Below are 12,583 nucleotides of genomic sequence, written 5' to 3' on the forward strand. Positions count from 1 at the left end.
AAGGAAGGAAAGAAGGAAAAGTAGGTGACTTTTTAAAGGAGGGGCTAGTGTGTGTGTGTGTGTGTGTGTGTGTGTGTGTGTGCGTGTGTAATATCCTTAAGATTTAAACATCGTCCACCTTTATCCTTTTTGCCTGGTGTAGTGGTGCACACTTTGATCCCACCACTTGGGAGACAGAGGCAGGCAGATGTATGAGTTTAAGGCCAGCCTGGTCTAGGGAGCAAGTTCCAGTACAGCCAAAGCTATGTAGAGACCCTGTCTCAAAAAACCAAGTCAAACCAAAACAAACAAGAACATATTTTGCTATTTTTACTTAGCTGTGTATATGTCTGCCTATATAAGCACATGTATACAGGTACCTGAGGAGGCCAGGAGAGGGAGCTGGAGCTGGAGGCAGCTGGAGTTGCAGCCCTCAAAGAGGGTTTTGGATCTGTACTCAGTCTTCTGCAGGAGTAGCAGCCACTCTGAGCCTCTCTCTCTACCCCTTCCACTTTTTATCTTTGGAGACAAAGTCACTAGGTGTGAAGCTAACTGACTCTTCTATGATGGTTGACAAACTCCAGGGTTCCTTCTGTCTCTGCCTACCCTTCCCACACTAAGGTTTCAGTGTATCACTCCTACCTTTCTTCATGGGTGTTAGGGATCCAAATTCAGGTCATCATGCTTGGAAGGTATTTTCCCAACTGAGCCATCTCTTCAGCCCCTATTTATTTATCTATTTAGTTATATCATTTTTGTTTGTTTCTTCAAGACAGGGTTTCTCTGAGTAGCCCTGGGTAGATCAGACTGTCCTTGAACTCAGAGATGCTCCTACTTCTGCCTCCTAAGTGCTGGGATTAAAGGCCACCGACAGGCTGGATCTTTTATATATATATATGAGTGTTTTGCTTGCATGCATGTGCACTGCATGTACGCCTGGTGTCTGCAGAAGAGGGCATTGGATGTCCTGGAACTGGACTCGTGGATGGTTGTGAGTCACCATGTAGGTGCTGGAAACCAAACCTGGATACTCTGCAATAGCAGAAAGTGCTCATAACCACAGAGCCATCTCTACAGCCCTTACTCATGTGGGCCAAGCTAGCTTCAAACTCAGCAAGGAATGACCTTGAACTTTTGAAAGCTACCACACCTGGTTTCACTTGTTGCTCAAGATCAAATCTAAGGTTTCTTGCATGCTGGACAAGCACTCTACCAGCTCAGTTACATCCCCAGCTTTGTTATTACAGCTTGTGTGTTGAGACCACTTTGATTTACAGCCCAGATTGTCCTCAAAATCACTCCTGCCTCTACTTCCCCAGTTCTGGAATTACGGTGTGTGCCACCATACTCAGCCAAAGCTCCTTTTTGCCTTCTTGTGGATTTTTGTTTTTTAATTAGGATTTCAAGCAGCCCAAGCTGACTTCAAACTCTCTGTAGCTGAGGTTGACTTTGAACTCCTAATTCTCCTGCCTCCACCTGAGTGCCAAGATTCCTGGTATACACTACCATACCAGGTCCCGGTCCTCTTGACGCATTTCTTTTTATCTTTTTGAACCCCATTTTTTCCCGATAGTCTCTGGGGGCCTCCAGAGCCTGGCCCATATATCACCCCATGGCCTCACTATGGAACACAGAAGGGCTGCTTGAGCATTGTAAGCAGAGCCACACGGGGCTCCCATACTCCTTGCTCTCTCTCAGCTTACAGAGTGGAGCAAATGTCTATCACATGGGCTTCTGTGAAACATAAAGCTCTGCAAATTGGAGAAAGTCTTTAGTTCCGCTCCAAGAAATGGCTGAATTGTGCAGAGATGAGATCGGATGCCCCATCACAGTGCTCAGCATCCTCTGCTGGTGAAGGCATCATTTCTCCTGCTCTCTGACTTGAGCATCTGAACCGGAGCTGTGTTTTACTGATCTGGTTGCCAGCAGATGCGCAGTAAATGTTTAACACATGCAGCTGGCGCCTCCTTCTCCAGTCTCTCTCCCACTGGCAGGCTCACCTGGACCTGCTCCAGGACACAGCCTTGATGCCTTCCCACACAAATGCCACCCCACAGACTCCTCACCTGCAGGTGTCTGGGTTGAGCTCTAAGCCCCGCCCTTGGCAACGGAGGAGGCTGCGGCGTCGGCAGCGGCAGCGGCAGGTCCGGGGGTCAGGGCGCTGACGGCGCTGGGTACAACGTGGGCAGAGGGTCCTGGGGCTGGAGTGGGATGGATGATGTCAGCTGGGGAGGGTGCTCCCGGGGCAGAGTCCCAGCCCGGAACAGAGCGGGGCTGGGGACGGTGGTGGGGTATGGCAGCCCTAGGAGGAGAAGCGACATGTCTGGGGTGGAAAGAGTCTTCCCAGGAGCTAGGGCTGGGACAGAATGCAGTGATTTGGGGAGCATAAAACGGAAGGGGTGTCAGGTGAGAGGAGAAAGCAAAGAGGGGCTGCAGCCTCCTGGTTCACTTGTGCACCTCCTAGCCTACCCGTGTGCTCTCTCCTGGACCAGCAGCAAGCCTCAGGAACTCACCTATCTGGCTTCACAGCACTCTTTTTTTTTGGTCTGAAAAATGAGAGAGGGGGAGAGATAGAGGAGGGGAGGAGATAAGAGAGGGTAAGGAAACCCAAGCCTCCTGCTCTCTTGCCCCAGGATCCATGCCTACTTCTGATCTACTCTCAGTCACCTAGTCCCTACTACAGTGCAATCCCATGCCTGATACCCCCACCCCAGGCTACACTTGTGAACTTGGAAGTTAGACCTGGCTGGCACCTGCATTCACATTGGCTGTGTTCTTCCAGGGACATCTCCCCCAGCTGACTGCTCGGGTACTGGATCATGAGGATCTGTACTCAGGAGAATGAGGAAGAGACAGTGAGTGGTGGGGGGCAGTAGAAAGGCAGAGAAAGGGGATACTCATGGGCTAGAGGAAGAATGGCCAGAACTTCCCACCTCCTGTGTGCCTGTCTCTGGGCAGACCCAGCCCCCAGAGCACCACTGTCCCATCAACATGCGTGACCCATAGACCCCAATACCTGCATTCGGACTTGGTGTTGCCCAATGGGCACACATTCCAGGCCGTCGTCAGGGCAGCAGCCACCACAGCGCTGCACAGTCACGCAGCTGGGCACTAGTTGTTTGACCACATTGCCCATGAGCTCCATACTCAGAGGCACCACCACCTCCCTGGGCTGGCATGTGGCACGTGCATAAACATCTATCCACGACACCACTGTGGGCAAACCCAGAGGGATTAAGTTCTTACTGCGTTTCCTGAAGCTGCTTCCAACATGTAGCCTCCCCAGTACCTTGTCACCGCCCCAACCCTTCCTTTAAACCTGTCTTCCTTTGCCTTCTTTCTCAAGAAATCATTAAGCTCTCTGCCTCAGTTTCCTCATTTGGGAGAAAGGGCATCTCCCAAAGGGTAGGGGATCACACAAGATGAGGGACATAAACTCAGGGCATGTGCCAACCCCTCTTAGTACTGGCTGGAATCAAGTTATTGTTAACTATTATTACCTTTCTTCTGGTGGCTGGGGCCATCAAACTGGGACACAGGAGCCTGTGGGAAAGAAGATACCTGGGCCCAAGGTGCACTCTATAAGGGCTGGCCCTGTGACTGTATGAGTGCTTTGGCCCTGAGTCAGGCTTCTTGCTCCTTTCTGACATCCTTCCAGGTTGTTCTGTTCCCAGGACCTCAGCTCTAATTTTCCTTGTCCACTTAGCCATCTGGGACTTCTCCCTGGCCCAAGACCCACCAAACGTACTATGGGAGTGGCACTAAACCTCAAGTCTAGGAGCTGGGCTTGGTTTTAGGTCAGGAGCAGGGACAGTGGGAGAGGCAAAGAGGTTCAGAGGGCACTGAAGCAGCTCCGCCCCCCTCCCCAGGAGTCCAGGGGCTAAGGTGGGGCGGGGGAGTGGCAAGGGGGCTGGAGCTAGGGCTAGCAGGCCTGCGCCGAGGGGCACCCAGGGTTATCCGTAGTTGGACCAGTGGATCCCCTCCGCAGAGGTACCCGGCGCCTCCCTACTTCCGCCAACCTTGAGAGGGCACCGCGGGCGGGCGAGCTGGATGTCGCGGACACACATACCTGGGTGAGGGCCAGCTGCAGCAGTGCAGCGAGCAGCAGGCTGCGGAGCAGGGGGCTCATGGTGCCCGCGGGGGCCGCCCGCCGGGGAGCCCCACATAGCCCTAGCCCGGCGGCACAGGGGGCGGCGGCAGCCAGAGCCCCATGGCGCGGGCCCGGGCGCGGGGACCCGGGGCCCGGCGCGGGGGGCGGCTCCTCCGCGGCCCCCTCCCGAGCCCTGGGCGCAGGCAGCGCAGCGCAGCGCCGCGGCGGCGGCTGGAGGAGCGGAAAGGGCAGGCGGCCGGTGGCGGTGGCGGGGACGGCGGGCGGCGGGGACGACGGGGGTGGCAGGGGGCCTGGCCGGGGCTGGCGGGCTGGAGGCTCATGTGACCTAAACACGCGCTCCCCACCAGGCTGCGGGAGGAGGCGGGGCGGGGGCGGAGCTGGTCCCCTCCAACGCCCCCTCCGGACGCTGCAGGGGAAAGGGGACGCACCGCCCAGGAGGCCAGGCTCCGGGGTCGCTGCACCAAGAGGTGAAGGGTGAGATGTGTGACCTGAAGAACCGAGCCGGACAAGAGTCTGAAAATGAGTTTATTGCACGTGCTGTGGGAAATCTGTAGTCCTGGATAGGCAGCAAGGAGAGGACCAATGCAGGTCCCACCTAAGTGAGCCCCTCAAGGGCTACTGTCCTGGGGCACGATCCCAGGGCCTTCTGTGGGCAGGGAGGATCCTTTCCGACGCTGCTGCCTCTGCTGGCGCTCCTGCTGAATCCTGGCTCTGTTGGCCCTGGAGAAAAGATAGATCTGGACAGGGATCCTGAAGGGTACTTCTGGGGCAGGGAGCCAGGCAAGATGGTGCAGTGACAGACCTGGCCCTCGCCCTCGTGTCGTTGTAGATGGCTGTGATAATCCGATCCTTCTCATCCATGAAGCTCCGGTGCACCTGCTCCAGCTTCCTGTGAGGGGATTGCAATTAACTCTGGTTCTCCAGACTCTGCTGTCCTTGAAGCCCTGGTCCTCAACCAGGCTCTAGCATCTACCACACAACTTTACATCTCTCCTAACAAGCAGTTTTGTGATAAACTGAAAAAAGAGGTTGGGCGGTGATGGTGCACACCTTTAATCCCAGCTCTGGGGAAGCAGAGGCAGGCGGATCTCTGTGAGTTCAAGACCAGCCTGGTCTACAAGAGCTAGTTCCAGGACAGGCTCCAAAAAGCACAGAGAAACCCTGTCTCAAAAAAAAAAAAAAAAAAAAGATCTCCTGGCAGTTGTGGGTTATCATATGTGGGTGCTGGGGATTGAACTCTGTGAACTCTGTTCCTCTGTAAGAGCAGCAAGCAATCTTAATCACTGAACCATTTCTCCAGCCCCAGCTTCTTATCCTCCTGCCTCCATCTCCTGAGTGCTGGGATTACAGGCATACACCACCACCATGCCCGTTTTACCATGCGGCCGGAGGAAGAGAACCCCAGAGGTTTGTCTATGCCCTCCTTGTGCATGGTTTTGGATGGCTCTAGGCTCTCTAACAACCAGCACCAAAGATTAACATTCAAGCTATGAGAAAGAGAAAACAGCTTTAGCCATTTCATGCAGCGCTGCCTTTACCCAGCAAGGCAAGGCTCCAAAGACTGATTTCACAAAGTTCTTAGCTTTAGAGAGACAAAGAATGCGGGTCATAGGCTGCTATAGCTGGCTGGCCACAGCACTCTTCATCCACCCTCTGCCCAGGACCCAAGGAAGGATGGAGAGGCACCTGAAAGCCATATAGTGCAGGCCCATGCCTGCCACCATGAGCAGAAGGCAGTACCCCAGGACCCGCTGGTTGTGTTTGTTCTGCTGCCGCCTTGACTCAGGCCCCTGTGGCCTCACATTGTGAAACTGGGCCCAGTATTGTGCGTTCGGGGGTTCCCAGGAGCTGCTGAGAGAGCAAAAGGGCAATGGAAAGATGAAGCTCCCTGGAAGGCTTCAGAGTGGGACAGCAGAGTCGGGAGACAGTACCTGTGTGTCTCCTGGGTGTACTTAGGCTGGGCTCTGGTCCCTGAAGATTTGGGCGGCCTGGTTGAATGCAGCTGTTGGTCATAGTTTCGACGACTGTCCTCACGGCTGAGTACTCGGTAGGCCTCATTCAGCTCCACAAAGCGGCTATGCAGGGCTGGGTTCCCAGGGTCTCGGTCAGGGTGCAGCTAGGGTGAGACTTATCTCATTTTCCACGTCCTTCCCAGGACCTATCCTGATGATGTCCACTCAAAAAGACTGGCATCACTCCCACAGTCCTTGCCTGTGGGCCACTGCCTCTCACTCACCGGCTTGCTGACCCCCCCAAGGGCCAGAGAGTGAGAAAGTACAGACTCCTACCCCTCTCACCCAAGAAGACCAACCAGACATTCCAACTCACATCTGTAGCTCCAGTTCTAGGAGAGTGGAGATGGGAGGACCATTGAAAGTTTGAGACCAGTTTGGGCTACAGTGTGAGATCCTATCTCAAAAACAAAGAAAATCACACTGGAAGGACCCCTGGCCTTGCCGCATCCTTTCCTCAGAGAGGATATTGAGTGCCCCCTCTCCACACAGGTGGTAGGAATGTGCTGCCAGCTAGAGGGACAGACCTAACCCAAGAAGGTAGAGTGCTCCTGTGCCTGGCTCAGATCTCATCGTCCTCCCTCCACACCTCGGGGACACCAATACCTCTTTTGACTTGGTGAAGAAAGCACGTTTAACCTCTTCAGCGCTGGCACCAGGATGCACCCCCAACAGTTCATAGTAATTAGTAGAAGTAGACCTGTGAAGAGAAGCCCAAACCTGCAGAGGCTTAGGAGACCAAAGGGCACCACTGCCCTGTCCTGCCACCCTCCCTGGGCCACACCCTTCAGTTCAACCACCAGGAACTGAAGTTAGTCCCAAGACACTTTTGACTCCAGATTACCCTTCCCTTTGGGCTTTTCAGGAATAGTCAGGACTCCTCAAAGTGTAGTCCTTAGTCTCCTACAGACCCAAAGGGGTTCTGCTGTCTTTTTGTTTATTTGTTTTGTTTTAAACAGGGTCTCATTAGCTTTGTCTGACCTGGAACTCCCTAGGTAGACCAGACTGGCCTTAAACTGAGTTTGCCTTTGTCTTCCAAGTTCTGGGACTGAAGATGTGCACTGCCATCCTGCCACCATTCTGGCTAAATTGCGTCTTTAAAGATTTATTGTTTTAGCTGGGCAGTGGTTGCACATGCCTGCACTCAGGAGGCAGAAGCAGTAGGGTCTCTGTGAATTCAAGGCCAGTCTGGTCTACAAGAGCTAGTTTTCAGGACAGGCTCCAAAGTAAGTACAGAGAAACCCTGTCTTGAAAAGATTTGTTATTTTATTTTATGTACATGAGTGTTTATAGGTATGTGCACCACGTGAATGCCTGGTGCCTCCAACAGGTCAGAAGAGTGTGGTTGTGAATCGTCGTGTTGATGCTGGGAATCAAAACCAGGTCCTTGCACAAGAGAGATGGCTCAGAGGTTAAGAGCACTGGCTACTCATGCAGAGGTCCTGAGTTCAATTCCCAGCAATCACATGGTGGCTTGCAACCATCTATAATGAGATCTGGTGCCCTCTTCTGGCCTGCAGGTGTACATGCAGAACACTGTGTACATAATAAATAAATCTAAAACAAAACAAAACTGGGTCTTCTGTTGAGAGTGGCAATTGTTTTTTGTTGTTGTTAGTTTGGTTTCTTTTCGAGACAGGGTTTCTCTCTAGCTTTAGATCCAGTCCTGGAGCTCACTCTGTAGACCAGGCTGGCCTCACACTCACAGAGATCCGCCTGTCTCTGTCTCCCCAGTGCTGGGATTAAAGGTGGGCAGCACCACCGCCCAATTTGGCAAGTGCTTTAATCTCTGAGTCATCTCTCCAGCCCCTAAAAACTTACTTAAACCAGTAGGTTTTGTGATATGAGGTGGTGTCCACTTGTAATTCCAGCATTTGGGAGGTGGAGGCAAAGTCAGAAATTCAAGGTCATTCCTTGGCTACTAGTAAATTTGTGGCTAGCCTAGTCTACGTCAGACCTTCTATCAGTTAAGTAAATAAAGATTTCCTGGCCTCTTATGCATGAGGTTCTGTGTTCCAGTGCCAGTATGGGTGGCGGTTTGATTTCCAAGTCAGGTATGGTGGCTGTGCCTGAACTCTGAGACTGAATTTGGAGCCTTGCCTGGGAAACTTAGGAAAACTCCATCTCAAAGGAAAAGGCAGACTCGCACCCCCACTTCATTCCTCCTGACCAGCCCAGAAATCTAAATCTTTGTACCCCACCTCCTCTTTCCCGGTGTACGCACAGTGAAGCCTGACAACGTATCAGCGCTATGAAAAGAGTACTGGGTTTGACCTGAGCTCAAATTTCCCATCTGCCACTTATCTCCATACTGGGGCTCTACTCTTAACTCTTGACGCTGCGTCCAGCACTGAAGGTGAGGGTCATCTGTGACAAACCTCTAAAGGCACTTGACATATAATGCAGAGACAGCTATCTCAGAACGCAGGGTTCTCCACAGAAAACCACTGAGCAACATGGTCAAGATCTGGAGCTCAACTCACCGCTGCCCTGTGTTGGCTGTGAGAAGCCGGGTGGGAGGGCTGCGAGGCCACAGCCGGCATAGGCGCAGGGGCAGCAGGAGCAACAGGGACGGCATGATGACGGCAGGCGGGCAGCTGGGAAAGGGAGGCCCCCGAGAGGGGTGCATTGGTCCCAGTCGGGCGGGACTTCGAGGGTCGGGGCAGAGGAAGGGAGCCGGTCTCAGTTTCCCACAAAGGCAGACTGAAGCAGGCTCGGGACAGGCACCAGACGTGGGTGCCGCGGCGCTTCCAGCACTGGCCTCCAGATCTGGACCACCGGCTCGGGACTAGGGACACCCTCCCCACCTACAGCGTTAGGGGGGCGTGGAAGGAGGAGCCACAGGCAAGCCCCGCCCCTGTCCCCCACTCACAGGCTCCACAGTCGCCGCCATTTCCTGCGCCCGTACAGGCCCCGCCCCCGATCCCTCATTGGCTCAAGGTTCAGGCCACGCTTATTGGCCAGGAAGGTGAAGATGCGTGGCAAAGGACGTGCCCCCGTGCGCCTATTGGTCTAGGGCGCCAGAGTCCGCGAAGCGGAAGTCTTGGGGTTCCCGAAAGGTACCGGTGTCTATCCCTTGTCCACCCGTCCGGTACCGGATCCAGCTTAAGGCGTCCCGTTCCGCCGCTCAGCAGCGAGGCACGACCCTCGCTTTTCCTGCACCCTGACCCACATTCACCGAACAAGAGGGACACACGAAGGCTGCGCTGTGAGGCTTTTTGTTTAGCTCCTTTTCTGCCACGCGGTCAGCCCCTCTCACCCACCCTGGGTTCTCCCATAGGATCCCAGACTTTCAGAGAAACAGCAGAAGCCAACGGAACTGAAAAATGAAAGTCCTTTATTGTCTTCAGCGCTGTGATAGGGCTGGGACGTTAGGGTGACTCAGGTGCGTCTTCTCCGCACCCGACTGTAGAGGTGGATGGCGATTGTAGAGGAGGATGGCGCCTTTGGCCGAAGGGCAGAGTTGTGCCCACATCTCCGTTTCCTGCAGTCTCTGTACCCTCTGTGAGAAATCAATGAGACCCAGACATCAGGCTTCCCTTTCTCTTGGAGCTGTGTCCGGAGTTGTGGAACCTCAGTACGCCTCTACTGTCCCTGTTCTGGACTTTTCCCTTAGGTAGGAGCTAAGCCCTGTGTCCCTTGGAGATCTCTGTCTCACCCAGGTATCCTCCCCCCTCCCCATCACCAGACCCCTTGAAGGCCTCGGCTCCACACCTGTGTCTCCACAAAGACGATTCCTGTAGATTCGTGGGCCTCAGGTCCCCCATTCATGTAATAACGCCTGACCTCCTCTGAAGTTAGGCTGCATCTGGGCAAGAACATGGGAGTGTCTTGGTTTGTGTCCAGACCTTACAGGAACCCTGAAGAACTCCAGTTTCCTCAAACCCGCTCCTTCCCCACCCTCCTCACCCAGGATCCTGCCCCCCAGAGCACTCACTGGACATAGAACTCCGCACTGGCTCTGCCGGCGCTGGTCTCATTGCAAGCGATGCCCAGTAACAGTGGCCGGCTCAGGGTGTGCAGTGGCAGGTTCACCTGTGGCAGGGAGTCCCCCCTGTCAGGCTGCCCTCTCAATGGCCTGTTTTAGTGTTGGTTTGGTGTTCTGCATATTTGTCTTTGTTGAGACAGGGCCTCATGTAGCCCAGGCTAGCAAAGATGACCCTGAATTTCTGATCCTCTGCCTTCATCTCCTGAGTGCTGGGATTACAGGTATGTGTGTATCACTGTACCTGGATTACATGGTACTGAGGATCAAGCCCCAGGCCTTGTACGTGCTAAGTCAGTGTTTCTCAACCTGTAGGTCGCAGCCCCTGAGGAAGTTGAATCACTTTTTCACATAGGTCACCTAAGACCATTGGTGAACACAGATGTTTATATTATGGTTCCTAACAGTAGCAAAATTACAGTGATGAAGTAGTAATGAAAATAATTTTATGGTTGGGGGTCACCACCACATGAGGAACTGTATTAAGGGTTGCAGTATTAGGAAGGTTGAGAACCACTATGCTAGGCAGTTTACCAGCTCATCTCCAATCCTCAATGGCCCATGACCCTTGGCACTTTTGTTTTGCTAGCCATGTGTCCCATTAAAATACAGGCTCTGGGTATGTTCATTTTACAGATGAGAAATGGGACAAATTGTCCAGGGAAGTCCTTTGTTTGTTTGTTTGTTTGAGATAGGGTTTCTCGGTGTAGCTTTGGAGCCTGTCCTAGAACAGGCTGGTCTCTAACTCAGTAGAGATCCGCCTGCCTCTGCCTCCCAAGTGCTGGGATTAAAGGCGTGCGCCACCACCCAGCCCCAGAGACGTTTTACTCAAGTGAAGTTGAGACTCACATTTTTTCAGCAAATATAAGAACAGACTAGACTAGACATTTTTCTCTGTTTCTACTGTAGGAAAGACTCTGAGGACCAAAGAATCATGGCCACAGCATTAAGACCATGTTCTTTCTCATGCTAGGCTCATGCAGACCCTTACTCCAGCCCAGGCCTGCGAATTTCTAGCAAATTCTACCCCTTCATTCATGCCCATCATATCTGGGGCCCCTGTCACTCACCTCATCACAGATCTCCTGGAGGACACTGGAGAAGAGTTCCCGTACCACCAGTTCCCCAGGGAGGTTCTTGTGCTGAGGGCTACCACCAGGGCACAGGGCCTGTGAAAAATTTAGGCTCAGCCTTCATCTATACCAATTCCTCTTGTCCATGAAGACCTAGGGCAGATTCAGTGTGGGAGTCTTGGCAATCCCCTAACCCAGGCCCTCCTCTATTCCAAATAAGCAGTCAGAAGTCTAGCTAGGAAGGATTACATGGATTGGGTGAGAAGTGACATCTCCTCCCCTTCAGTCTCTCCTCCCATGTTCCCTAGCTTCCATAGGACTGTTTCAGCTTAGATCTATAGCTGGGTGTCCTGAACGGCAGTGAGCACCCTGTCTCCTCTCAGTAGCGGTAAGAGTCATGGGCTATGCTCCTCTAGACCCACAGTTTCTCCTGGACAGCCCTCAAGCAGGGCATGCAGCATGGGAGGCTGCAGGCTACAAAACGCCAGTCCGCTTTTCCCTTTAAGAGAAAATGAAACCAGAACTAGGAGCTTGGACTTTGCACCCTTGTATTCAGTCATTTTACCTGAGGTTCAGGGTGCCCACCAGGCACGTCCACCAGACCAGGTGCCTCGGCCACCTGCTGAGAGCGGCGCAGGAGGACAAGAAAGTCATCAGCTGTGACCAATGCGGCACCCACCCCCAGTGGGTCTGCCAGATAGGCTTGCTTGTCACCCCAATCTGTAGCTCCCTGCTGCCGCAGCCAGGAGGCGGAGCTGGACCAGTTGGTGCCCAGGAAGTCCCGGTAGGAAGTTAGACCCAGCTGCAGGAGCAGCTGTGGTCCAGGTGAGCTGGATGCCAGCTTGGCTGAGTGAAGGCGGAACTTGGGAGCATCAAAGATCCAGGGCTGGGTCTGTAGACGGCTCTCCCAGATGGCAGTAATGGTCTTGTCTCCTCCGGGCAGTGGACGACGATCATGAGCTGGGCTTAGCTCTACCGCTACTTGCTCCTGGGACAGTCCCCCAAGAGGGCAAAGCAGCAGGAGGGACACCTCAGGGTCCATGGTTTGACAGGGACGTTCTGGGGAAAGACACCGATGGTCATCCTGTAACTCTAGGAAACGAGCTGAGCCTCTCTTCCACAGAACTCCTGAGAGTGACCCAACTCTTCTGCAGATACCTGACTTGCTTGGGCAGCGAGTATCCTCCCAGCAATGAGCCTAGCAAGCGCCAACACTCCAGCTGCCCCGAACCCCTAAACCCTTTGGTCATCCCTACCACCCAGCAGCTACAATGCTCATGGCCCCCAAACCAGGACTCCTACATCCAACCTGAATACGCTGAATCTACTCCCAGGGTCTGGAAGCTGGCTCTAGGAATTCACCGGCCGGCTTGGCCCCCAAACTCCACCTCTTTCCCCTCAAGCGGAAGTGCCCGCCCTTCGC

The 12,583-nt window shown here is 53.7% G+C and overlaps 3 protein-coding genes across 7 annotated transcripts in view; all 3 read right to left on the bottom strand.

Moving 5' to 3' along the window:
* Vegfb (vascular endothelial growth factor B) overlaps window positions 1-4,381 on the bottom strand; it is a 5,559-nt gene extending 1,178 nt beyond the window's left edge. The window contains exons 1-6 of one of the 2 annotated variants that reach the window (XM_050136898.1): window positions 4,049-4,381; window positions 3,480-3,522; window positions 2,996-3,192; window positions 2,733-2,806; window positions 2,493-2,525; window positions 2,046-2,180 (exon numbers count right to left, since the gene is read on the bottom strand). In XM_050136898.1, coding sequence (XP_049992855.1) covers window positions 2,046-2,180; window positions 2,493-2,525; window positions 2,733-2,806; window positions 2,996-3,192; window positions 3,480-3,522; window positions 4,049-4,108 — 542 coding nt within the window. In that variant the 5' untranslated portion in view covers window positions 4,109-4,381. Of the gene's footprint in view, window positions 1-2,045; window positions 2,282-2,492; window positions 2,526-2,732; window positions 2,807-2,995; window positions 3,193-3,479; window positions 3,523-4,048 lie in introns of both variants that reach the window. The other variant, XM_050136897.1, reaches the window with a different exon arrangement.
* A 217-nt stretch (window positions 4,382-4,598) lies between these two features.
* The window catches only part of Dnajc4 (DnaJ heat shock protein family (Hsp40) member C4), a 127,108-nt gene continuing 119,123 nt past the window's right edge, over window positions 4,599-12,583 (bottom strand). Inside the window, exons 1-7 of one of the 4 annotated variants that reach the window (XM_050136889.1) lie at window positions 8,975-9,049; window positions 8,586-8,699; window positions 6,709-6,802; window positions 6,022-6,206; window positions 5,777-5,938; window positions 4,893-4,979; window positions 4,599-4,810 (exon numbers count right to left, since the gene is read on the bottom strand). In XM_050136889.1, coding sequence (XP_049992846.1) covers window positions 4,699-4,810; window positions 4,893-4,979; window positions 5,777-5,938; window positions 6,022-6,206; window positions 6,709-6,802; window positions 8,586-8,699; window positions 8,975-9,033 — 813 coding nt within the window. In that variant the 5' untranslated portion in view covers window positions 9,034-9,049 and the 3' untranslated portion in view covers window positions 4,599-4,698. Of the gene's footprint in view, window positions 4,811-4,892; window positions 4,980-5,776; window positions 5,942-6,021; window positions 6,207-6,708; window positions 6,803-8,585; window positions 8,700-8,974; window positions 9,050-12,583 lie in introns of those variants that run through there. The other 3 variants (XM_050136888.1, XM_050136890.1, XM_050136892.1) reach the window with 3 other exon arrangements.
* Nudt22 (nudix hydrolase 22) lies at window positions 9,419-12,558 on the bottom strand. The gene is made up of 6 exons (XM_050136881.1): window positions 12,470-12,558; window positions 11,726-12,219; window positions 11,158-11,256; window positions 10,040-10,137; window positions 9,817-9,910; window positions 9,419-9,604 (listed from the first exon to the last, which is right to left on the bottom strand). Exons 2-6 carry the CDS (start codon window positions 12,200-12,202, stop codon window positions 9,449-9,451), a joined length of 924 nt encoding a protein of 307 aa, XP_049992838.1. The 5' UTR covers window positions 12,203-12,219; window positions 12,470-12,558; the 3' UTR covers window positions 9,419-9,448.

The sequence above is a fragment of the Alexandromys fortis genome, unplaced genomic scaffold (assembly GCF_014885135.2).
Source record: "Alexandromys fortis isolate MF-2015 unplaced genomic scaffold, M_Fortis_MF-2015_v1.1 scaffold_3, whole genome shotgun sequence".
In the NCBI taxonomy this organism is placed as follows: domain Eukaryota; kingdom Metazoa; phylum Chordata; class Mammalia; order Rodentia; family Cricetidae; genus Alexandromys; species Alexandromys fortis.